General features: G+C 39.3%; 1 protein-coding gene across 1 annotated transcript in view; it reads left to right on the top strand.

Annotated features, from left to right (window-relative positions):
• CSRNP3 (cysteine and serine rich nuclear protein 3) overlaps positions 1 to 25,262 on the top strand; it is a 76,942-nt gene extending 51,680 nt beyond the window's left edge. Inside the window, exons 2-4 of the mRNA XM_068969224.1 lie at positions 5,767 to 6,026; positions 21,504 to 21,800; positions 24,213 to 25,262. Coding sequence (XP_068825325.1) covers positions 5,767 to 6,026; positions 21,504 to 21,800; positions 24,213 to 25,262 — 1,607 coding nt within the window. The remainder of the gene's footprint in view (positions 1 to 5,766; positions 6,027 to 21,503; positions 21,801 to 24,212) is intronic.
• Positions 25,263 to 27,326: the final 2,064 nt, after the last annotated feature.

The raw sequence follows: 27,326 nt of genomic DNA, 5'->3' as shown, positions 1-27,326 counted from the left end.
CAGGATTTACCTAGATAAACTAATTTCAACAATCTCACTTTGCTTCTACTAAATTCCACCCCACTCCTACAACAAAGAAAAATAAACTCAATATTGACTTACAAATCATCTGATATTTTCCTTTTGAATATACTGGATAGGAGAAAGACGTATACTATTAACTTCATCAGACCCAAATGATAAAATTATTATTTTCCACAATTTTCCCCTTGTTTAACATCAGACTGGACCAAAAACTCTTAACCTCCATGTGGCAACTTCAGAGCCAAAATACATAGTTCTGTTTACTGCTGTCTGCCTTTCCACCTCTATCTGGACTTTGCTGATAGTTGTTGACACTAAAAGAGCCAAATGCGCATTAAGAGAGTAACTGAATTACTCCTCAAGCACTGGCCCCAGAATGATTGCGCTATAGTGGAATCAATGATCCAGAATCTTGTCTTCAGTTTTATAGACTCAGACACACGATGGTCTCTGTGCATACAGAGAGGGCAATCTCAGATGCAGTGACACACACATTCACAAACGTCTGAAGTATAAACCAGAAAGCAAATTTGATTATTTTCAGCAAGAAATAGAATTGACAGTCAATCAGATAGTCTTGTTGACTTTTGAAGTTATATTCCAGTCTGAATGAACAGGTTGGTTTATGCGTGTCGAAATGGAGCAAGGTTGGTTGCATTTTCTTAGAGCCTGATGTGAGGCAGCTTTGATATCTTAATATACTCATCTTCTCTGTAAGATCAGAATATTCACTTAGCTTTGGCTTCCATTTTTTAAACATGTATTTTATTGAAGTATTGCTGATTTACAATGCTTGTGTTTATTTCTGCTATATAACAAAGTGATTCAGTTATACATAAATACATTCTTTTTCATATTATTTTGCATTATGGTTTATCACAGGATATTGAATATAGCTCCCTCTGCTATATAATAGGACTTTTGTTGTTTATTCATTCTATATATAATAGTTTGCATCTGCTAATCCCAAATGGCTTCCATTTTTAATCCACTCTGAGCATGAACTCTTTATATAAATATATGGTATAACTTATGTTATTTTATCTACTTACTTTCTAACCCTGGCATCGTGAATTAATTTCTCAACTCTCTTCTTCATTCATTTTTAAAAGCATTTTCAAGATGAGTAGCTTCTGCAGATAGCTAATGCTGGCTACTCTATGCTGTTTATTCCTTTAATTTATAAAGATCAATATTATCTCCATAATATGTGATGATTGTACAGCAATACCAGTACACCCTGATGTGCTAGCCATAATGGTGGTCTCAAGAGCCGTGTCCTGGTTGGGACAAATGATACTGCTGCACTTAGACACTTCTGCTGCAGGATGGTAACTGAATGAGATAAAAGAAGAGGAGCTGGAAGGCAGCAAAAAATTAGCATTGCATATGAAAACAGACTAGTTATTTTTCAAAGCAGTAATGAACGCCACCTTCTCCATTTTTTTTTTTCTTGCTCTTGACCTTGCAGTAATAAAATGAACCCTGAACTCTGTAGAGACACAACGTTGAGTTCAATTATCCTATAAAGGGCACAGATTACTAGGTAGGTGTAGTATCGAGGTTTCAGATTGCCTATGGCAGATGTGCTGGGTGGATTTCATCTGTTTTTCTCAGGTTTGAAAAACAGACTCTTTTTTGATAACTTCATTCTGTGATTGTTAGTCAAATTGGTTCTGGAGGCAAGAGACAGCCCACAAGGGCCTGTTCTAGGGCTCCAGTTCAATCATCAGAAGAGAGAGACATGAGTGCCTCTTAAGTTTAGGAAAGCCACATTTAAAATATTCCTTATAAGGCTAATCTTACAACATCTCAAAGGCTTCCTTTAAAATGTATTCTGTAGGCTTTTTGATCATATTTCTATAGTGCTACTTATAATATGCAAATGCTGAAACAAGTATAAGCACGTTTGAATTATAAGCTGTAGTGGATAGGAAAAAGCATAAGTCCACGTGTACTGTGACAGTGTTAGAAATGCCAAGAGCCCAGGTGAAGGGGTTCTACTCTCTGTCGCTGTTGTCTTTTTCCAAGCCTTGGAAAATCATCTCTTAACAGTTTTCTGGGGAAAGTATAATATGGCCTTTTGTGAAAGGATGGTACAGTAAATTCATCCAAAAGGTGGAATTCTTTTATCATCTAAAAATGCAGGTACAAAATCTCAATAAAAATTTCTAAAGGAAACTCATGTAGAGTACTATGAATTATCTAAAAGACAAGTAAGGAAACTATCAGATGTGTTTATAATAATTATTTTAAATAAGTACATTAAAATATTTTTATTTTATTTGTAAATTATGGCCTTGAAAGATAGTATTTTCAGGGCATCATTCTTATGATATGAAGGGCAAAATGAGTTCAAGATTATCACCCAAAAAGCAGAGGCTCTAGCCTGCTGTAAGGTGGTGACGGATGAGGTTGTCGGATCAGGTAGCAAATTACTGGGCAGATGGTTGAATTTTGCTCTCTATGGTGAAATCTTTTACATTTTGACAGATTCTTCTTTGTTCTGAGATGATTTAAACCTACAGTTATGAAGGAGATCAGAGCTTTTAAATTTAAGTTGAAAATTGTCACTACTGCCAGGAGTACAAGTATGTTGCCGTGAACATGTACATAGATAACTAGAAAAGATAAATGGAAAAATTACATACACGCTAGAAGCATTTGCTCCCTGGCAATCTCTTCTGGAGAAGTAAAGCATTAATGAGGAGGAAAAGTTGAGATAGCTAAATTCTTGCCCAAATGTCTTATTTCCTTTACTCTGTTTGAGTCTATTTATTATGAGTTTCTCATCACTGGAAATGAAAGCTCCATGTGGGCAGGGATCATAGATGTCTTTTCCACCAATATATCCAATCATTTAGAAAGTGCCTGAGAAAACTACTGGTTTATATTTATTAAATATATAAATCCTCAAAATGATATGTATCACAGCAACTTCTCTATTTGGCTTGAAGGTTTTATAAGGAGAAAATGAGACAACTGAACTTGGAAGTTCATTCTATTCCCTTAAAAGCATCAGTTCAGTTCAGTCGCTCAGTCGTGTCCGACTCCCTGCGACCCCATGAACTGCAGCACTCCAGGCCTCCCTGTCCATCACCAACTCCTGGAGTTCACTCAGATTCATGTCCATCGAGTCCGTGATGCCATCCAGCCATCTCATCCTCTGTCGTCCCCTTCTCCTCCTGCCCCCAATCCCTCCCAGCATCAGAGTCTTTCCCAGTGAGTCAATTCTTCGCATGAGGTGGCCAAAGTACCAGAGTCTTAGCTTCAGCATCATTCCTTCCAAAGAAATCCCAGGGCTGATCTCCTTCAGAATGGACTGGTTGGATCTCCTTGCAGTCCATGGGACTCTCAAGAGTCTTCTCCAACACCACAGTTCAAAAGCATCAATTCTTCGGCGCTCAGCCTTCTTCACAGTCCAACTCTCACATCCATATTGACCACAGGAAAAACCATAGCCTTGACTAGACGGACCTTTGTTGGCAAAGTAATGTCTCTGCTTTTATATGCTATCTAGGTTGGTCATAACTTTTCTTCCAAAGAGTAAACATCTTTTAATTTCATGGCGGCAGTCACCATCTGCAGTGATTTTGGAGCCCAAAAAAATAAAGTCTGACACTGTTTCCACTGTTTCCCCATCTATTTCCCATGAAGTGATGGGACCGGATGCCATGACCTTCGTTTTCTGAATGTTGAGCTTTAAGCCAACTTTTTCACTCTCCTCTTTCACTTTCATCAAGAGGCTCTTTAGTTCCTCTTCACTTTGCCATACGGGTGGTGTCATCTGCATAGCTTAGGTTATTGATATTTCTCCCGGCAATCTTGATTCCAGCTTGTGGTTCTTCCAGCCCAGTGTTTCTCATGATGTACTCTGCATAGAAGTTAAATAAGCAGGGTGACAATATACAGCCTTGACATACTCTTTTTCCTATTTGGAGCCAGTCTGTTGTTCCATGTCCAGTTCTAACTGTTGCTTCCTGACCTGCATACAGATTTCTCAAGAGGCAGGTCAGGTGGTCTGGTATTCCCATCTCTTTCAGAATTTTCCACAGTTTATTGTGATCCACACAGTCAAAGGCTTTGGCATAGTCAATAAAGCAGAAATAGATGTTTTTCTGGAACTCTCTTTCAATGATCCAGCGGATGTTGGCAATTTGATCTCTGGTTCCTCTGCCTTTTCTAAAACCAGCTTGAACATCTGGAAGTTCACAGTTCACGTATCGCTGAAGCCTGGCTTGGAGAATTTTGAGCACTACTTTACTAGCGTATGAGATGAGTGCAGCTGTGTGGTAGTTTGAGCATTCTTTGGCATTGCCTTTCTTTGGGATTGGAATGAAAACTGACCTTTTCCAGTCCTGTGGCCACTGCTGTTTTCCAAATTTGCTGGCATATAGAGTGCAGCACTTTCACAGCATCATCTTTCAGGATTTGAAATAGCTGAACTGGAATTCCATCACCTCCACTAGCTTTGTTCGTAGTGATGCTATCTAAGGCCCACTTGACTTCACATTCCAGGATGTCTGACTCTAGGTGAAGCATATTTTTATATAAATCCAAAGTGCTCCTGTAGTTACTTTTCTTTCATTGTTTATACAGTCTTATAAATAAAAATCATCTTTGGAGTCTGCAGCAGTTGACATCTCCCAGAAGTAGTGTGGCACCAAATCTTAGCCTTGTTCATTTTCCTTTGCTTGATCCCAGCTTTCTACAGTGACCTGATGGCTAAAAGACTGGGTTCTAGAATAATGAATCCCATTTTCACTGCTAGTTATATGACCTTGGCCACGTAATTTAACCTTTTGTGGATTGTTTTCCTCAGAATGGAGGCTTGGATTGTTCTAACTCAAAGCAGTCATAAGAATAAAATGAGATAATTCATGCATAGTCCTTTGTATAGTTCTTTGAACAGTCCATAAATGGTTCATTGTTTCATTCTGTTTCATTGAAAGAAATCACTCAAATTCTATAAGACTGGGTTACTTCACAACAAAATAAACAGACCGGCACATCTTCCAGCTTCAAAAGGTCAATGTGTAATTCTCTTTCTCTCAACTACAGAGTTCATCTCAACCTTCCATGGTGCTCTCTGCATCTTGATGTGTCTGTAACTAATAGTAAAGGTTCTGATATATCTCATGATGTTTTTGATATTCTCAATGTATACTTGGATTAAAGTCCCACTGTCCATAATGTTACTTATTGGTGTTTTTTCAGATGAAAACTTGGCTAGATTTAGATTGTAAAAATGCCTAAATAGTGCCATTGAGCCTTTTTCTATAAATTTTTATTGCATTTTGGAATTTTCTAAAATTTAAAAATAGACATTTCACACCAAGAGCCTTCCATATCAAATGAGAGCCAAAAAGTTTGTAATATGTGTCTTTTCTGGTTATAGTAAAATACAACTCATGTGAAAATCATAAAAGCAAAAAACTTAAAAGGTGAAGGAAAATGAGAAATTAAATTCTGCTACTGATTCACAGACTACTGGCAACTTGCCTAAAAGTTTGCTTAGACTACCGTTATAGAGGACTTAAAAGTCTACTTCACCACAGCTAGGAGAAAATCTAAGCAAGCAATGTGAAGTCTGTGCCAATTCTGAGTGACAACATTTTTAGTGTCTCCCAGCCAGAAAGGGTTGACCGTAAATTTAAGATCATCGAGTGGCATTTTGTAATTCGTCACCTCATCCGAAAGCTGCTGTGGGGCTGTTCTCTGAGTTGTTTCTTTCCCTTTCAGCTTCCTCCATCCTCAAAAGAGAGAAGCGGCTGAGGACCAAGAATGTACATTTCAGTTGCGTCACTGTGTACTACTTCACCAGGAGGCAGGGTTTCACGAGTGTGCCCAGCCAAGGCGGCAGCACCCTGGGCATGTCCAACCGCCACAACAGCGTGCGCCAGTACACCCTGGGCGAATTTGCCAGAGAGCAGGAGAGGCTCCACCGGGAGATGCTGAGAGAACACCTCAGGGAGGAAAAACTGAATTCTCTAAAACTAAAGGTAAAAAAACCCTTAGAAATGCACTTTTTTTTTTTTTTTTTGCCAAACCCCCAATCCTTACCTCAATCTGGTTGCATTATCCCATTTTCATATCTAGATCTGCAGATTAAAATGGGTATCTTCCAAGCAGACTCTCTGCTGAGGCTTTTTTAAAGGAAAAACAGTATAGTCTCATCACTGAAAACAGGGCAGAAAACTTCCCCGACATCGTGTATTTATTCACTCTATAAATATTTATTTAGGTCATAAACCCTGTGCTTCAGCTGGGGCTAACTGCTATGAAAAATAGATGTGCTCTCTTTTCTCCTGGAACTTGCATATTAACAGAAAAGAAAAATATTAATCATGTAGACAAAATCACATCTTCATTAAGTACCATAAAGGGGAGTTGCTAGGTGCTAGGAAAGTATGTAACGGAGAATTGATGTGGGCCGGATATCAAGGAGTTTCCTCAAGAGAGTGACGATTGAACTGAAATCTGAACAGGTAACTAGGCAGAAAAGGTTGGTGAGAATCGTTCAGGCAGCAGGGAACGATGAGTTACCTTGTGTCAGGAGGAAGCACGGGAGCATGCAGAGGCGAGTGAGCCTGGAGCAGAGATGGAAGGAGTAGATCGTGATGGGGGTAGGGTTGGGCTTTGTCAGTCTGATTAAGACATTGTTTTTCTCTTCATCCTAATGCCATCAGAAGTCATATAGGAGTTTTAGGCATGGGGTCCGTTGGCAGAATAATGTGATATGGTTCATGCTATGAGTTGAGAATGGTTTAGGGGCAGGGGTAGCCGTGTCGGGGGAGCTTATGGAGTCAGACCAGTTAAGAGGCTATTACAATAGTCCAGGAGAGAGAGGATGGTAGGTTAGATTACACTGATGCTAGGGGAGATGAAGAGAGATGGACAGGGGGAGTAATTTAGGAAATGAAATCAACAGTCCTTGATGATGTGCTGGATTTGGAAGGAAAGTGGGGAGCTGTCAAGAATGACTCCTAAATTTCTGGCTTGCAAAACTGAATGGGTTGTGGGTGATAGTACCTTTCTCAATGACGAGAATATGACAAGGAATCCAGGTGATTCTGAGAGGCTTTTGAGTTATTAAAGTGATGTCAGGGAGGGATCCAGGTAGAGATAACTATCATTGTGCCATCTTAGAGATTAAGTGGAGAGAAACACAGCTCAGACAACCTTTTCCTTGATCAGAGACACTCTTTATATTTGTATTGATCCATCAACTTATCAGCTTATAGTAAATGGCCTCCCATTATTATCTAAGGACAAAGGAAGAAAGACAAAGATTTTTCTTACATAATCCAGGATGCTTAACATAAAGGATCACTGGTTAAGTAGCAGAAACACCATAAGCACACCTGTGTTACCTATACCTTTAGAGGCCAATATGAAGTCAGTTAGCAGAGGTGTGATGTGTGTTTCAAAACACCTGTTTTTAGGTACTTTAAACCTCGTGTATGTGCTTTGTTCCCAGCTGCGCAAGAAGACAATCGCTTAAATGAAGCTAGTTACAACCTAGCCTAGAGCAAGTCTCATAACTCCTTTGGAAGTATTTTTGACACAGTTCATTGAAAGGCCCTTAAGATTTATTTGGTAACAAGTCACTATTGTTGCTGTTCTTCCTGATAGCTTTGAATGTAGCCTAATTTAATAATAATTCTCAGATTTGCTTCTGAAATATACTCTCTGCTTTTCTAACTCACTACAAACCAATTGTAACCCTTACTCAAAAGATGAAGTCATTCTCCAAACTCAAATATTGGCGGAACAATAGTGATGGGCTGCCATTCATTAAATGATTTTTTACTTGCCAGGCATTTTATAAACATTATTTAATTTAATCCTGACAAAAACCCACTGGAATATGTAAATTATGAGACCATGTGCACAACTGAAGATAAAGAAGCACAAAGATGTTAACTGGCTCACTCAATAGAAAACTATTATCTTGTTATTTACTATTCTAAAATTAATTGATTATCCCCAATAGGTGTCGGGAAAGACAATCTCTGTACCTATTGGGAGTCATCCCTGTCTGGGGTTTGGAACTGTGTGTGGTGGTTTTTAACAGGTGGGGAACTGTAATTCTATCTGAGAACCAGAAGATTTATTGTGGTGACCTTCGTAGCAGACACACACAATGACTGTTGGGGGAGCTACATACCTTCAGGAACATTCCTCCTTGCCAGGCAGTGATGTATTCTGATACTATAATTTGTATTCAGTTACTTCTACCCTTTTATTTTTAGCAAGCTGAAGAAGAAGCAGAAAGAGGCTTCTGTCATTGATTTACTTTTGTCATTGTGCTTAGCATTGCACGTTGAAGAGGCAATCTTCCGAGTGGGTGTCATGCCTTGGTTTGTCATTGATAACTGAAAACATGCAACTTTCCATTTTGGTGAAGATACAAACAAAAGGCATTTGGATATCATCACTCCTTTCAAGTGAATGCCAAGCAAAAAGATAATGAATGGGATTCTAAGGTGATCTGATCTAATCCTACTGAAAGTATTCAGAAACTGGGAAACACATTTCACAGAAAACTAATAAAAGATCAAAGCAATGTGGACTCACTGACTGAAAAATCTGAGGGGTATTAATGGAGGAAGATGTATATTAACTTCAATGAGTTTTTAAATATCATTGACTATGTTTGTCTAAGGTTTAGCTATCCAAAATCTAAAATTAGCTATCCAAAAACATTACGGATCCAAAAATTTCAATCAGATACTTGAGATTTCACTTTCAATATGATATTTTCTTTGAAATATACCTCTGGGATAAGCAACAGAATGTGACTAAGTTGATTCCATTTTTTGGCTAAAGCAGCTAGAGAGGGTCAGTAGCAGAGAGAGGGACCCAAAGAAGAAAGGGAGGATTATTAAGGACAGACTTTGCCACTTAAATTTGGTTTTCCTGGAGATGGTCCTCTGTGGGTGACCGTGAATTGCCCATTAAGGGAGGAGAGAGAAGGAACATCTGACGAAAAAATAAAAATAAAAAAACACTTTGCAAAGCTTTCAGTGTCAAACTTTTTCCAAAGCCTTCCCTATGCCAACCAGATAAAACACACCAGGAAACTCAGTGGACTTGGTACTGGTCATTTCCTTCCTACCTCCCTGAGAAACAGAAGCTCCAGGACATAAAGGAGATGTTTTTCTTTCCACTCTACCTGTGTGTCTTTCCAGGGTGTCTCAGGTTCTAAACAGTGAATCAGTTTATACAATGACATCTCTTCCAATGGGGCCTTTTTTTAAAATTAATTTTTATGGCGTATTGTTGATATACAACGTTGTGTTAGTTTCAACTGTGCAGCAAAGTGAATCAGCTTTATTTATACACATATCTCCCCTTTTTTGGATTTCATTCCCATTTAGGTCACCACAGAGCACCGTGAGTAGAGTTTCCTGAGCTAGACTACAGCTTGTCATTAGTTATATATTTTGTACTTAGTATCAATAGTGTATACATGTCAATCCCAATCTCCCAGCTCATCCCATCCCTCCTTCCTCTCTTGGTTTCCATACATTTGTTCTCTAAGTCTGCGTCGCTATTTGTACTTGCGAATAAATTCATCTATACCATTTTTCTAGATTCCACATTCATATATGCATTAACATACAATATTTGTTTTTCTCTTTCTGACTTACTTTACTCTGTATGATAGCCTTGTGTTGTGTGCTTAGTCGCTCAGTCATGTCGGACTGTTTGCAACCCCACGGACTGTAGCCTGCCAGGCTCCTCTGTCCATGGGGATTCTCTAGGCAAGAATACTGGAGTGGTTGCCATGCTCTCCTCCAGGGGATCTTCCCGACTGATTGAACCCAGGTCTCCTGCATTGCAGGCAGACTCTTTACCAGCTGAGCCACCAGGGAAGCCTAAGAATACTGGAGTGGGTAGCCTATCCCTTGTCCAGGGGAACTTCCCGGCCCAGGAATCAAACCAGGATCTCTTGCGTTGCAGGTGGATTCTTTTCCAGCTGAACTACCAGGGAAGCCCATATGACAGTCTTAAGATTAAAGTCTTAAGTAAAAAGAACACAGGCATGTGTTTTAGTGTTTCTTTATAATAAAATACTTCAGAAGCAAAATAAGGATAGAAATTTAGCTTTTCATTGTAAAATGTCTTCTTAGTGATTCATCTCAATCTAATTATGAGTTTGATATATTGAGAAATAATATATATAATTAGATTTGTAGAACAAATCCAATTTTATTTGGGGGGGGGGAGTTCAAGTGTGCCTTTATTGGTGGTGGTGGTGTTTGTTCCAAACATTGTCTAGAAACAATTAATAGAGAAAGCTTATTGAATAAAGTACATGTTTCTAGAAGAAATAACTAGCTTTAGATTTCTAAATTACAGAGTACAGTTCTTTTTCCCTGTCAAGCCCATTCAGACATGTCATGCTCTTCACAGTAATCATTGCAGTCATCTTAATACTACACATTTTTCCAAATTAAGTACTTAGATTTCATCATCTGCACCACACTGTTGAACAATTACATTAGCCTTTATTCCCATTTCATGTGTATCTGTAAAATCCATTAGGCGGCTGCTTCTATGTTTCAAAAGAACCTTGGCATTGACTTCGCCTCTGGGGTTATATTTTTCTGGATTCTATTACCATGGTATAGGAAATGTAACTTAGTTTTCACAACTTTCACTGGATTCTTTTTCTCAGTGTTTTCTCAACCGTGACCATTCTTCCTCTCCTTTCTAAGGTCAAAGCTGTTTCTTCATTGTGGGGTTTCCATGCGTTCCTTGAGTAATGCTTGGTTGTTTGCTCTCTTTCTTCATAAAAAAAGAGTTGCCAGATGGTAACTCTTCCTTTAATGAGCAAACTTTAAAACGTCTCTGTCTAAATTTCCTTTACCCAGAGTCTTAGATTTATGACTGTGTTTATTCAGTTAGTAATTACCTGTACAGCATTATAATTCTCCACCTGCACGCCCAGTCTTCCAGCCCTGCCCTCTTGTTTCCTCTCAACAGTTTCATAATTTAACTAATCTTCAAGTAAAATTCCTAAATGCTCTAGGAGGTAGAAGCCATTAGAGGTTTGTGAGAGATGACTGATGCCAGGTATCTCTAACCTATGGTTTCCAAATTTAGGGATAGGTTTTTAACTATTTCCTCATACTACAGTTCTTACTAGATGGGTCAGAGAATGCTGGTCTTGTTGTAAAGTAAATAAATAAATAAATAAACTCCACTTAGAATTTTTAAACTCCATACAGAATTTCTTTGTCAGCCCTCTGTAGAGATTACTCAAAAGCTTATGTAGGACCAGTACTTCAGAATGCATTGCTCTGACACCAAATGGAAAATAAGGACTTCTCAAATACTTGCCATATCATATGTGCAACATATTTTGAGAGGATCAGAGAAAATACACCTAACCAAAGTGGTGCATCCTGAGAGGCTGGGCTTCAGTCCTGAGCAAATGCAATAAATTTAAGAATCAGTTCCTTCAAAAATGCTGGCATTTTTATTTAGGTGGAAAAATTAAACATATGTAATCAATCTCTACAGTTTTCCTGTGCAATAAACAGTGATCTTCTAGTTCAGGAGACATCCATTCAGCTGATTTTTCTCATTAATATTTGGGGCTCATGTTGTGTTCTGGAGTCAGCGTATAAAAATTCATCGCTAAAGTGGACTGGACTGACCTCTTCCCCCATGGTAGCTTGAAATCATCAATGATGGGAATAGTCATACTGTGGGACTTGACAAGCACAAAGCAAACACAACATTAGACAAACACAACAAACTCGACAACAAATTAGAAACAGCCCTTCCTTTTTTTTTTCTGAGACATAGTTATTAAATATTTACCAGCACACTCTTGGATTTATTTCACTTATTAGCCTCTGCTAAAAGAGACAATGTTTGTCTAAACCAGAAGGAAGAATAAAGGAATGTATGGGAGATGTATGTCTTATTTTTTGATACTGTCATCTTTTCTGGTGACTTTTGGGGTAATATGTAAACCAAGGCCTCATTGTAAATTCAGGTTGTTGAAATTCTTATCAGCTGACAAAACAGCCAAACATAATGAATCTGTTTCCAAATTGCCACCTACAATTAACAGCTAATGAGCCGAAGACTTATACTGTAAGATCTGACTGAATATCAAAGTGATATGAATGTTTTAGTTTGGTTTGCCAGAGACATTAGCACCCAGACTATTATTCAATGCATAACATGTAACCAGGAATCCCTTTCATCAAATATATATCCTATGTGTATTTGGGTATACAAATGCAGATATGTATATCCAGCCTCTCATTGCACACCTCTGGCAACCCAAAGCACATTGCTTTTTAAAATAAAGGATTGAAGTATAGTGAAAGTGAAAGTGAAGTCGCTCAGTCATGTCTGACTCTTTGCGATCCCATGGACTAGCCCACCGGGTTCCTCTGTCCATGGGATTTCCCAGGCAAGAGTACTGGGGTGGGTTGCCATTTCCTTCTCCAGGGGATTTTCCCGACCCCAGGATTGAACCCGGGTCTCCAGAATTGCGAGCAGATGTTTTACTGAAGTATAGTTGGTTACAAAAGAGGAAAGAAGGAGAGGAATGAATTAGGAGGTTGGGATTAACATATATATATATATGTGTACTACTATATATAAACACACACTGCTTTTTGAGGAAGCCCATTCCATTTTGTAGTGATAATTGTTAAAACCTATTCTTCATATTGATCAACCTGCTATCATCTAATTATACCTTCTGACCCTGATTCTGGCCTCCAGAGACACAGAATAAATCTTATTCCTGTTCTCCAAACTCCAGGTGTTTGAAAGCAGTCTTGATGGACATGCAACTATTTGACAATAGTTTATATGGGCTCCATGTGTCTCTGTTCTTTAGATTTAAACATCCTTAGTTCTTTTCTCTAACGCTCCTGTTTTCCAGACACCTTATAGCCTTGGTTACTTCTTCTGAATATAATGCTGTTTATTAATGTCTACCTCAAAATATGGAACCTGGCGGTGGGGTGGGAGTGAGGCTCATGAGAGAGGGGATATGCATATACATAAAACTGATTCATGTTGTTGTACAGCAGAAACAAACACGTTGTAAAGCTATTACACTCCAGTTAAAAACTATGGAACTTGATCTGGACATTGCACTCAAGATGGGATTTTTTCAGTACATAGGGATATGTTACATTACCTGCTAACCGAGCTGTAGATACTCTATCCACAGGTATATGCTAAAGGTACAGGAGCTTTTGGATCTTAATCAGTTTGTTTGTTCATATTATGCTGGTGGTAAGTAAAACAACAACAGCAAAAAGACAATGAAGCAAACATGCATATCAGGCCTGGTAAATCAGGCCTGCATCATCATGCAAATTAAAACTTTTTAACGTCTCCAGGGTAAGAGTCCTCTTTAGTACTATACATGGTGTATAGAGAGCAGTCAATAAAATTTTGGGTTTTTTATTTGAATGAACTTGATCTTATCATCTGAAAAATGTGCTAACCTGCCTTTTAGTTATACATCCAAGATATTATTTAAAAACTACATTTAACAAGACAGGGCCAAGTTCATAATACCCTCTCAGAGGGTCCTTGTCACCACCCCATGGTGACGTTCATGGAGATTCCTTTCCTGGGCTGGTCTCTACTGCCAATAGGATCTCTAGGCAGCACGCGCCTTATTGGTGGTTCAAAGAGGCTGAGTATCTCTGTTCTTTGAAATATTTTCAGCATTTCAACTAACTAAAATCCATGCATTCAACCATACCCTCATTAATCAGCTGGTATCCCATCCTTCCATGTACAGAACATAAGAAACTTTGTCAGAGACTCTCAAGACTAGATCACTGGTTTTCCAGTTATGTTCCATGGGGTCAGGGCTTTGGATAGCTTTCTCACTTTTGTTTGTTTAATAGGTCAAGATTCTGCATGGACTTTAATTTGACAAATGGACATTCTCTCCCTAGTGAGCCCAGGCAGAGGTCTCATAGTTACTGTTCCCTGTTCTCACCTGTACAGAGACCATCTTTTTAAATCATCTCTTTTTTTGGAGTTTTATCTAGAATTTACACTTTAAAAAATAATAATTTACTTGCGTTTTGATTACCCTTTAATTCCTTTCTCCATAACTCTTTGCAGATACTAGACAGAGCAGTCATAACTTTCAACTTTTTTGTTGATTTAAAACATGAATAGCCCAGGCCTAAGGATTCTCACATAAAACTGCTGAGCACTCTTTCACTATCTCCCACCTTCTTTTTTTAAGTGAAATTCTTCCTAACGTATCTGTTCTTCCATTTCTTGTTTAAAGGTTTTTCTTCTTGATACAGACTGTAGAATCAGAATAGGAAGTAAATGATTCTACTTTGTGTCTTTGTAGCTCTCTCCCATTTTATTTGTCTGTCATTTGCTCCTCTCCACTGCTTCTATAACTTGCTCGTATATTTTGTTGCACTTACCGCACTCTATCATATTTATTACACAATCATCTCCCCAGCAGACTAGTAGCTGGTGGTCCTTATTCTCAACATATTCCCATTATAATGAGGGAGATAGACATAAAACCAATCACCAAAACTAATATATTACTACAAAATTAGGCAGCATACTATGGCAATGATGGCTCAGACAGTAAAGAATCAGCCTGCAGTGCGGGAGACCTGGGTTCGATCCCTGGGTTGGGAAGATCCCCTGGAGAAGGGAATGGCAACTCCAGTATTCTTGCCTGGAGAATCCCCATGGACAGAGGAGCCTGGTGGGCAACACTCCATGGGGTCCCAAGAGTCAGACACGACTGAGTGACTAAGCATATAGCACAGGGTAAATGAGTTACAAGTCAGCTGGGAAAATCAAAAGTAACACATGAGGTCAGCACTGGTAGCTATCACTTGGACTAGCTTCTTTTGCTGGCATGTCTATTAGAAAGAACACCTCCACAAGCGCACAAAATAGATTACTCAAAGGAAATGCTAACTGGTGAGAATGTCATATCTTCAGCTGGCTTCCTGTATTCTTTTTTGAGCTCTTGTTCTCTGTGTATGAATCATATATATTTTTTTAAATTTCTGAATGAGCTAATTATAAGGAAGCTTTTCTGCTCTCTTACCTCCTGCCCCACAGCACTGAGATCAGCTCTTGGAGTGTAGCTGCAACCATATCCTTCTCTTTTCTTCTATTCAGGTTTTCTATTAATATTATTCTAAGAATTTTCACTCCAAACTGGTCTTGTGAGCCTGGCTCAAGCTTTGGAGTCAAACCAAACCTGAGTTTGATTCTCAGTGCAGTCACCAACTATCTAAGTAGCTAGACTTTGGCAAATTATCTTCTTCATGCTCCAATTTTCTCAACTGTTAAAATACTTCCTATGATTGTTTGCACATCAGGTGAGATAATTTATATAAAGTAGAGAGTTCAGCACCTGATTTTCAATATATGATGGCTTGGGTCATTCTCCACATCACCCTCATTATTATAGGCAGCAATCAGTGTTTGTGGAATTGAATTATTTTTTCACATTCTTATTGCCACTATCACTGATACATGTGTTAATGACTTTGTAATAACCAGGAGTTTTTACTATTAAGAACACATTAAACCACTGAAAGGAAGTGCTTTTATTTTTGTGGGTTTTTGCTTTGTTTTTAGCATTATGGTCGATCCACATTTTCAGTACTGTTTCCCTCGCTATAATTATTTTACATTAAATTAGTTTCTTCAAGCCTTCAATTCATCAAAAAGCTCATCTTGTTGGAATTTACAGTGGAATATATTCACTACATGATATAGGGGAAAAAAAAAGATTGACTACTGATGTGACAATCTCCCACTCACCAATCCCCTACCCCACTCACTCCCCCATCCCATCTGGTCCTTGATTCAGGATAGTCTAAGAATCACTCTGCTGATTCTGGAAGTAATGTGTAACATGTCCCATCCCTCAAACATATTTAGATGGGCAAAACTTTTACTCTGTTGGGCTTTGGAAACTGTTTACTCATACTTATCAGTATATATCAGATAGATTTGCAAAAGTAAGGAGTTTCAATTCTGTTTAAGAAAAGCTATAATCCTTTAATTTGTAGAGTGAGTCTGTAGAGCCACACAGTGGCTCAAGAACTAAGTCCTATCTTAAGTAGCATCATTAGAACAAAGCAAATACACACACACACACAGAGCATCCCTCAAGATATTTCCAATACAGGATAAACACATGTACACATAAATGAGATAAATAAATATAAGCTAAGGATCACTAAATCAAATTACGAGTTAAGACATTACTTATCACCTGAAGATGGCGAAGGCAGAGGAAGGGGGATGCTACTTTCTGAAAACGTTCTGTTTAGTTACTTTTTGTTTTTTGCTTATGAGCCAAGACAGGAAGGGATGCCACACAAGTTCATCCAGTCTGGATATTTTGTAGGCCAGTGAAAGCTCTGTCCCATCTCAGGCCTGTAAAGCTACTGTTGCTCAGCAGGGACTGCCTTCTGCCTCCACCTGCTCAGCTAACTGCTACTCCATCTTCAGATTCAAGCTTAGGTGTGAAGTCTACCCTCCTCACTCCACCACTTGCCCCACCACTAGAGGCCGCTTCTGGTGGTTTAGTCACTAAGTTATATCACTCTTGTGACCCCATGGACTGTAGCCCACCAGGATCCTCTGTCCATGGGATTTCCCAGGCAGGAGTACTGGAGAGGGTTGTCATTTCCCTCTCCAGGGACTCTCCCCAACCCAGGGATCCAACCCCAGTCTCCTGCATTGCAGGTGGATTCTTTACCATCTGAGCCACCAGTTGCCCCTTCTACATAGTCTCAATGCCCTGTGTCCACGTTCAGTTAGAAAATCATTATCAGTTCAGTTCAGTTCAGTCACTCAGTCGTGTTTGACTCTTTGTGACCCCATGGACTGCAGCACGCTAGGCCTCCCTGTCCATCACCAACTCTTGGAGTTTACTCAAACTCATGTCCATTGAGTCGGTGATGTTATCCAACCATCTCATCCTCTGTCGTCCCCTTCTCCTCCTGCCTTCAAAAATTACTAGATTCCTCTCCTCTTTAATCCATTGATTTCAAGACCCATATCTTGTGCACCAACACACCTAGAGCCTAATGCAAAATAAGCATAAAAGATTACTGAATATATATTAAATATATAAAAAGAGTGTATCTCAGTAATTATCAAAGCAGTTAAGGACACAAGCTGCAGAGTTAAATATTTAGGATTCTGACATAGTACATACCTCACCGCCTATGATTTTGGACAGGTTATTTAGCATTCCTGTGCCTCAGTTTCCCCATCAGTAAAACAATCTAATGCTGATATCTACTTTATGAGATATTTTGTGATGCTCAGTGAGCTTATGCAGGTAAAGTGCTTGAAGCAGTGACATGCAGATTCAAAACTATTGTTATTCATATTGCTATTATTATCTTATATCTGATTCTCTCACCTCTCTTTCACCCCCACCTCCAATCTCTCTCTCTCCTTCTCTGTCATACACACACGCACACACACACACACACAAACAGGTTTGAAGGTCAGTATCATTTGATGGTCTCCTTAAATCACATTTTTTTGGCAAGCCTTCTTTGAGCTCTTGGAAAGGCAGCATTCTTTGGGAAAACAACACTGAGCCAGAAATGGTCCAAGACAGATTGTCTTCTAAGGAATCAACTTCAAAAGAGAGCATTTTTTTGAATGTGATCGTTACTCTGTATGCATTTATTTTATAAACAAAGGAACTTTTTAGACACATTGTGGTTTAATTTCACATTATATTAATAGTCCCCATACTGCATTAGGTACCATTGAACTTGGGATCCATCTGTTTTATACAGGGAAAGCATACTAAAATAGAAGTCAGGGGATTAGATTCTATAAGCATGTCTTAGAGAAGATGTAATTGTTAATAATCTGAGCTTCAGGAATGCATAAAATAAGGAGGCTGCATTTGATGAACTAACGTCTGAAAATTCAATGATTCTATTTTAAGATAGGAAAAAGACATTTAAAGGTATCATTCATGTCAAAGAGAAAAAAAATTGTACAAAATAAATATTCCTGGGAAGATGGGTCATGGGGTAAAGGAGATGCAGAAACAAAGGCAAAAACAGATGAGGAAGTCTTGGAAGACTCCCCAGAGTTTGTTGTACTAGATCTTGAAAGTGAAATGAACATGAGTTAGTGAACAGAAATAAAATGCTCATTGACTTATTTCTCCATTGCTGTAATATAGAAAATGCATTTGAAAATAATGTATGCAATACTCTAATTTAAAAGAGCACTTAAGCTCAGTAGGTTTGGCCTGAGTTTTAAAGGTGCAAATGGGCATATCCTGGAGGAGAGAGTTGGAGAAAGACTTCCAAGGGGACAGCAGAGAATAGTACCTGTCAGTGGTTACACACCAAACCAGATACTGTGAGGAGGGGAGACAAGCCAGTTAACTAGGATGAACTGGAATAGTTCCAGTCTTCACTAGAAATGGCAGAGATGATATTGGATAGGTGAGGAGAAAACCTTGTCAGACCACTTCAGTGATAATATGAGATTTTGAAAATCTTCATTATGACCCTTGTGTGTTCTTGAACAAGAGTGAAAATAGTTTGCACTCTGTATCAAGGATTTTTAGATTCATAATTGAATTTTTGTTTTAAAATGAAACTCCTTATTGTAATTTAAGGGACAAGTACACAGCAAAGTGATTCAGGTTTATATATATGTATATCTTTCTCAGAATCTTTTCCAATATAGGTTATTACAAGATATTGAGTTCCCTGTGCCATACAGGGAACCAACAACCAACCCTGTTGGTTATCTATTTTATACAATATATAGTAGTGTGTATATTTTAATCCCAAACTCCTAACTTATCCTTCTTTTCTCCTTTCCCTTTGGTAATCATAAATTTCTTTTCTGTCTGTGAGTCTATTTCTGTTTTGTAGATAAGTTCATTTTATCATTTTTTTTAGATTCCACATGTAAGCAATACCATACGATGTTTATCTTTGTCTGTCTGTCTTACTCCCCCTATTATGATAATCTCTAGGTCCACTCACATTGCTGCAAATGGGGTCATTTCATTCGTTTTCTATTCCATCACACAGACATATATATATATATGTATATACACACACACCACATCTTCTTTATCAGCTTTCTGTCAGTGGACTTAGGCTGCTTCCATGTCTTTGCTATTGTAAATAGTGCTGCTATGAATGAACACTGAGGTGCGTGTATCTTTTCAAATTATAGTTTTCTCCAGATAAATGCTCAGGAATGGGATCAGTGGATCATGCGGTATTGGATTAAGAATCATCTGTAGTTTATTTGAGATACAGTTGTTTCTTTTTCATTCTTAGATGCCAGTTGGGTTATTCATGTTGTCCTAAAAATGTTCATGTTTTTAAAATGTTTGCTTATTTTTATTGATTTTTAGATTCCATGTGTTATATGACAGCTGCCATTATTTTTTTAAAAATCAAGCCCTGTCAATATGAAATGAAGTTCTTTGTTGTTTTTGTGATGTTACCAGCTTCACAAGGGAGCATAAATATTATAGAACATGGAGATTAAGTAGGAAGGAGGTACTGAAATGAATCATGCTAACCAAGTCCTGGGTGTCCTGCATGTGCTGCAGAGTCAGAATTTTGATGAAGTTCACATAGACAAGCCAGGAATTAATGAAAACATAATTTAAATCCCACAGAAATGACAAAGTAGGAAAGGTAAGCCTCCTGTTGGTTAATTGAGTATATGTTAGGCAGGACTGAGCATATGTTGGGCAGTTATACACTTGAATTCCTTCAAAAGTCAAATCTTTACAGATGGAAAGATGTTTCTGTGGGCAAATAAGAATTAACAAAAGTGCTAATAGCAGCCAAACAAAGTCATATCCTATTAGTGGACATCAAAGAAAAGTGAAAACAGCTTAACCAATGCATTTATAAAGAAATTTCAAGAAAGGTAGTAAATTACAGATCACAGCAAGAAACAAAACCCAATAAAAGGAAATGCCTTAACTTTGTTAGAACATAGATTTAAGCTCTGAAGTAAAACAAAAATTTTATATAATAAATCAACAGCTTTTGAGAATTATTTCAGGGACTCTTTGCAACACACAGACACACACACACACACACACACACACACTTGCTACTGTGTTGTTTCCTCCACCTAAGGGCAAAGATCAACCTTTTATTTGTTTTTCAATACATTTAGAGTTGTCAAGTTGTCAAGTTTGGGACTTTTGGTCAGTAATGAATATTCTTCTCTAAATGTCAGACTTTTTCCTATGAAGATAAGAAAATGATGTCTGGTGTCACCAGGGTATTTTAACTGTGTAATAACTGAATTGTTGTTAAGATCAAAAAGCATAGTAATGGTTATAGTTAATGAAATCCATAAAGTAATACATTGAAAAGCTAAAGAATCAAAAAAGTTCTATTTAGAACTTCCTTGAATAGTCCCCTACTGAGTTTCTGCATTCATTCCTGAGCTGCTTCTCAGAATATATGTTTTGCTCATATTCAGAGAAAGTGTCTCTTTCTAAATGCTTGTTTATGAAGAAAACATGTTATGTGGTGATATAGCAGTAAGAAGTGAAATACTGACTCTGGGTTTCCTGATGAATGAAATTAATTTAGAAAGGAAATATACATGGAAGAGAACAGTTATGGTATGAGACCCAGCCGTCCACAGGGGCTCTATTGCAGAAGGTACTGCTGTGGGTAGTCTCCTATGAACTCGTTGGAGGGCGGAGTTTGTTTGGGTACCTGTGTGCAAGAGCCTGCCTCACTGCCATCTGCTCTTGTCTTACTGAGAGCACACTGACCTGACTGACTGCTTCGTATCAAGGCCTCATTCATGGAACATTCTGTACAGAAACCATGTTCGTAATCCAAACAGCACAGGGCAGCAAAACTTTATTTCCTAGTGCATGGCTTCTCTGGAGCTCAAAAGACAGAGTTGTTTCAAGGACATGTTTTGCTGATTTAGGTGGCAGCAGCTTCCACTAAGATGCTATCACCTCTGAACAAGGATACATTTATCCCAACATCAAATGTGTCCATCATGAACTGAGTCTAAAGATAGCTTTCAGTGATGGGCATCTGTAACCTTTGGCCTGTTTTGCATCATGCTGGCTGAAGGCTCCAACAACTGTAGCTCCTAGATTAGGAGGTTAAGAGTTCCAATTAACAGGTCTTGTGTCTATATAAAAGCCTATCATTTTGATATGTTCATGTGCCTTCCTGTAACTTCTCTAAAAAGAAAAGTAAGAGGAAATGATTTGACTCACAGTTTTTTGTTTTTTTCATCCCATATGAATCATTTGTAAGTGGAAGTGTAGATCTCTTAATCTCCCACACCTATCCATAAACACTTATGGATTATGGGGACATAATGTTATATAATAACTTCATTCTTACCAAGTGCAAAAGTGGGGATTTTCAAACCTGCTAAGTCTCTTATTTGCTGCTTTGTATTTCTAGATGACAAAGAATGGCACCGTGGAATCTGAAGAAGCGAGCACTCTTACAGTGGATGACATTTCTGATGATGATATTGATTTAGACAATACCGAGGTGGATGAGTACTTCTTTCTTCAACCCCTGCCGACAAAAAAACGAAGAGCACTGCTGCGGGCCTCTGGAGTTAAAAAGATTGATGTGGAGGAAAAGCATGAGCTGAGGGCCATCCGCCTGTCTCGAGAGGACTGTGGTTGTGACTGCCGGGTGTTCTGTGATCCAGAAACGTGTACTTGCAGCCTGGCAGGCATTAAGTGTCAGGTAAGGATCGGGATTTCAGGGAACCCAAAGGCAAGACATTATACACTATCCACTAAGAGGCAGTTGTGTTACATGTAATGAAGTTTCCCACACGTGAAAAAAACTCTGAAGCAAGGCAAGACACATGATTCAAGAAGAGAGAAATGCTAATTCAATGAGTATATGTAATATATATACTTATACATAATATATATTATATAAACATGCATATATACATATCTATGTAAATATATGTGTACATAATATTTTATATATTATATATGTGTATTACCTATACACCCATATATTTATATGTTATATAATATTATTTGTATATATAATACATGTATTATATACATAGTATACATAATACATAAATGTGTATATATAATATATTAATGTGTATATATACACATATTACATAATATATATACACACACATATGATATAGTGTGAAAGGCAATCCAAGCTGCAATTAACAGTTGAAATTGTTTCCCCTTGGATTCGTTTATTATACGAGCTCATTTTGGCTTCTAACAAGCAGCCAGGGAGATCATGTCATCCCCACCATTTGAGTTTGCATTCTCTAATCCATCCATGGGCTATAAAATGATGATTGGTTAGAAGTGGTGCAGACTAGTGAAATAATGATTATACTGGAACTTCAGAAAACTGAGTTCTCCTGACTCTGTTTTCTGCCACTATGTGAAACTGGCAAGTCAGGTAAGCTTACTGGGTTCAATTTTTGCACCTCTGACCTGAATGGGCTAGACTAGATCAGGGGTTGGGGAATGGTTACTCACAGGTCAAATCTGGCCCGCCACCTGATTTTGTAAATAAAGTCTTATGGAGGCACAGCCATGTTTTTGTTTTTTTGTTTACATGTTTCCTATAATTGCTTTCATAATTCTACAGCAGAGTTGAGTAGTTGCTGGAGAGACTGTATGACTCACAAAGCTTAAGATTATTCTCTGGCCTTTTACAAAAAGAAAGCTTACCAACCCCTGAACTAGATGATTCTCAGGTTCCTATCCATCTGCAGCATTGGTGCTATGTGATTAGATAGGATGTGGTATTTTATGCAGAAATTCAACTTTTTCAGTTAAAGCCCTCAGGCAGACAAAAGGAGAAGGCTGTTCTCCTGAGCTGAGCAGTTGCTTGAGGTGGATTCACAGAAAAGGAAATCACAGCTTAGAAAGCCGGCTCTAGATTCTGGCTCTGACATCTGCTACTGCTTTTTGTTGGGGCCAGGATGACATGGGAAATTCCTGAGCTTGAATAAGGTAGCAAGAAAGGCAAGTTCTTCCTGGTTGCCTATACTCTGGTCTGCATACAGATGGGGTCTAAGACAGTAAGCATATCTTAGGCGTTCCTTGGGATGCCCAGAATTCCACTCATCACCTGAGTGAGGAGCTCAGTCTTACAGCCCTTGCTGAACCCAATCACTGTATCTATAGAGTCCAACTATTGGAGTAATTTGGGGGTATTGATTAAATAAGCAGCTTCTGTAGAGAAACCTGTGGGGGCTTCCCTGGTGGCTCAGAGGTTAAAGTGTCTGCCTGCAATGCGGGAGACCTGGGTTCAATCCCTGGGTCGGGAAGATCCCCTGGAGAAGGAAATGGCAACCCACTCCAGTATTCTTGCCTGGAGAATCCCATGGACGGAGGAGCCTGGTGGGCTGCAGTCCACGGGGTCGCAAAGAGTTGGACACGACTGAGCGACTTCACTTTCGCTTTCTAGAGAAGCCTGTAGTCTAAGGGAGGGACAGGAGACGGGGAGCCAGCAACTAAACCGGAATCCACCAGTCACAGTCATGAATGTGCAGACCTATCGCAGCCCCCACAGTGCATCAAGTACCAAGAAGAATAAGACAGTGAACCAATGCGAGTGAATTATCAGGCTGCATGAGGCTAAATGGTGGCTCAGGCAGAGAAGTTCATTTTACAATAAGAAAAGAAAAAACTCATGGCTAGTGTAAGGAGTGTCATGTTATTTAGACTAAAAATAGCAGATGGGTATTGAGGGCAGTAAATTTGTTTAAAATTGGGCATGTGAGCTGGCTTGCTGCTGAAAAAAGAGAGCTCAGGAAAAAAGAGAGACGCACTGGGGGGAAAAAATGGGACCGAAATTAATGGGCAGGAGAGAAGGGGTAAGGGAGGATGGAAACAGAAGTAAAGAAAGCGCAGGAGGGATAAACGGACTAAAATCTTACCATCAACTCATTGTTACATGAAGCATAGGTTTAAAATTAGTTTAACTCTTCTGTCGTAAGCCTTCACTTCCCCTTTTGCTTCTGTTTACTGTTTGATTGTCATTTATTCTGGCGTAAGTGGGTTTGTCATCCCAGATTCCAAGGGTTTGCCGTGAGGTACCGGATTTTGATTTGATTTGTTCAGAGTTCCAGGGGGGCTAATCTGTGTTCTTCCTCCCAAGGTGGATCGAATGTCTTTCCCCTGTGGCTGCACTAAAGAAGGATGCAGTAACACAGCAGGTAGAATTGAATTTAATCCTATCCGTGTCCGGACTCACTTTTTGCACACAATAATGAAACTTGAACTGGAGAAGAACCGAGAGCAGCAAATCCCCGCGCTGAACGGCTGCCACGGGGAGATAAGTGCGCACGGTAGTTCCATGGGCCCGGTGGCTCACTCCGTCGAATACGCTCTCGCAGACAATTTCGAGATTGAAACGGAACCGCAGGCTGCCGTGCTGCACCTGCAGTCGGCCGAGGAGTTAGACTGCCAGGGGGAGGAGGAGGAGGAGGAGGAAGAGGATGGCAGCAGTTTCTGCAGCGGAGTCACGGACTCCAGCACGCAGAGCCTGGCCCCCAGTGAGTCCGAGGAAGAGGAGGAGGAAGAGGAGGAGGAGGAGGAAGAGGACGACGACGAGAAAGGGGACAGTTTCGTGGAAGGTCTGGGTCCCCACGCCGAGGTGGTCCCTCTTCCTTCCGTCCTTTGTTACTCCGATGGCACCGCCATCCACGAGAGCCACTCAAAGAACGCTCCTTTTTATGCCAACTCTTCGACCCTCTATTACCAAATAGATAGCCACATTCCAGGAACTCCCAACCAGATCTCTGAGAACTATCCGGAAAGAGAGACTGTCAAGAGCGGTACCCTCTCGCTGGTGCCTTACACCATGACCCCGGAGCAGTTCGTGGACTACGCCCGGCAAGCCGAAGAGGCATACGGCGCCTCCCACTATCCAGCCGCCAACCCCTCCGTCATCGTTTGCTGCTCCTCTTCGGAAAGTGACGGCGGCGTGCCCTGCAATAGCTTATATCCCGAACACAGGTCCAGTCATCCTCAAGTGGAATTTCACTCATACTTGAAAGGCCCCTCCCAGGAAGGGTTTGTCTCTGCGATGAATGGTGACAGTCACATTTCAGAGCATCCTGCTGAAGATCCTTTGAGCCTTGCAGAAAACAGTAGATTGCACGAAGAGTGCATCAAATCGCCCGTGGTCGAGACTGTCCCTGTTTAGTAGTTTAAGTTATTCTAAGACCAACTCTTCTCCTATTTAAAGCACTGTATTTAATTGGATTTCCTGGGCTCGTTGTGGTTTCAACTGAGGACCAAGAAAACTTGGCCCGTGGTGAAGCTTCCAGACTGTATTTTGTTTTCTCCTTTCTAGCTACATGACTGTGCCATTGCACAAACGCAGTCTCTATGAGGATTTTAAATGATTTCAGACTGTTTTGATAGAAAATGCTAATTTTAAAAAAAGCATATCTCACAGTTGCCTACCTGTCAAACTGTGTGAAACCTGCCAAGCTGTTTAGATCAGAGCTCCAAGTTTTGGATTATCGGGCCTGTGCAAGATTGTTAACTAAGACTGGGAAATGAGATTTAGAGTCCTAATTTTCGATATATCTGAAGATGACGGTGACTTTTTAATGTAAAAGTTATTATTGTAAGAAAAAGATTTAATTGCCCCATGTGTATTTTATTTATGGTAGCTAGAAGTCATGTTCTGATGAAAACGAACTGCAGCATGTACTTTTCAGCTGAAGATGCATAGTTAGTACCACCGAGCATGCCCACATGGATTGCCTCTGGAATCCATTCATGTTTTAATGATCATGTCTGATCAGATTTGCAAATCCTTTCTTAAGGGTGAAATAGGCCTATTTTTGCTATTTTGGACAAACAAATGAGTCTGTATGTGCAGGTCCTTACACAGTTTTCTCTAAAGTTAAGAGTTAGGACAATCCTCTGGTGAGGGCCTAGTTCATTGCCCTCCCTCAGCTGACTCCAGAGATGGAGGTAGAAGGAATTGCCTTTCTTTTTTAAACACAGCAGCATCTTGGTTCTTAGCTTGGACAGCACCTTCAAACTCTACTCCCCTGCATCAAAATGCACTTTAGTGCCCCTTCATGGTACCTTGTGAGGGGTGGGGACTAAGAACTCTTTGAGATGAAAAATTAAAAACAGAAAACATTTTTAAAATCTGTAACTATTATAAGGTTCATAGAATTAAATAGAGGAATCAATCCAATGATACTTTATGAAGGAAAAATGACCTGTTTTCCTTCACCACTCTCAAGACCTAACTCGGTCAAAGCAGAGGAGGCTGAGAAAACATGGAAGAGACACAGCCTCAGCAACCAGCCTTTTTCTACAGCGTGATCAATCCGTCTCTACAAAAATGAGTGTTTAATGAAATTTACACTTAGTGACTAGCTGACTGAAGTGGGGGCCTCTACCCAAATACTCAACTAGGCCTTACTTTTCTGAATCATTTTGATTTCTCTTGCCTGGGACAATTAGCAGAACAGTCCAGAATGCATTGAATACTTTCTAATTACCTCATGTTCTCTTATAAAAGGGGACAGATAGAAATAAAACATGCACTCCCCACCTTTAGATTATCTGCACTTGGTTCGTCGGAGAACTTCTAAGATCCTGTTTTCCTGTAAATTAGTTTAGGTAACTAAATAGTGTGTTCTAACTTTTTAGTTCCAATGCAATATGACTATGCTAAATCTGTTTCATATTTTTGACCTTCTATTGTTATGTCATTTCACATTTTATGCCTCTTTGAAATGTGGACATGCCTTGCTATTCAGTGACTGCATCACTACTTAATTTTTGTCTCTTAGACTTGGATGTTTAGAAATATGGATATAAATACATTGTAGATCTCAAGTCCTTAAAGAATACTATTTTATTTCACTGAATTTAAAAATGTTTGGTCTAGAGAAAGTCCTCCAATGGAAGAATTTCTACTAAGACTTGACTTGGGGAAAACATGTTTACTTGGCAGCTCTTCCACTGTGCAGTTGGTTACAGCCCCTACTCTACCCCCACAATGAGCCAACCCAACCTTAGAACCATTAATATTAAAGCAGCTTTGGGCTGGTCTTTATGGAGGTAGCAGTAATAGGGGCAGGGATGCTCCTTTTGAATGACAGGCCCTTTGGGCTATTCAGATTGGGGTTTTGCTCAAATCTTGATACCATATCTCATGTTGTCTGTAAAATTACAGTTTTTAGTGCTTGATCTCCAAATTTTTCCCCCTATCAATACAATCTAAAGAGCACAGGCC

This window comes from Capricornis sumatraensis, chromosome 3 (genome assembly GCF_032405125.1).
Source record: "Capricornis sumatraensis isolate serow.1 chromosome 3, serow.2, whole genome shotgun sequence".
Taxonomy (NCBI): Eukaryota; Metazoa; Chordata; class Mammalia; order Artiodactyla; family Bovidae; genus Capricornis; species Capricornis sumatraensis.
This window is presented reverse-complemented; position numbering and strand designations above follow the sequence as displayed.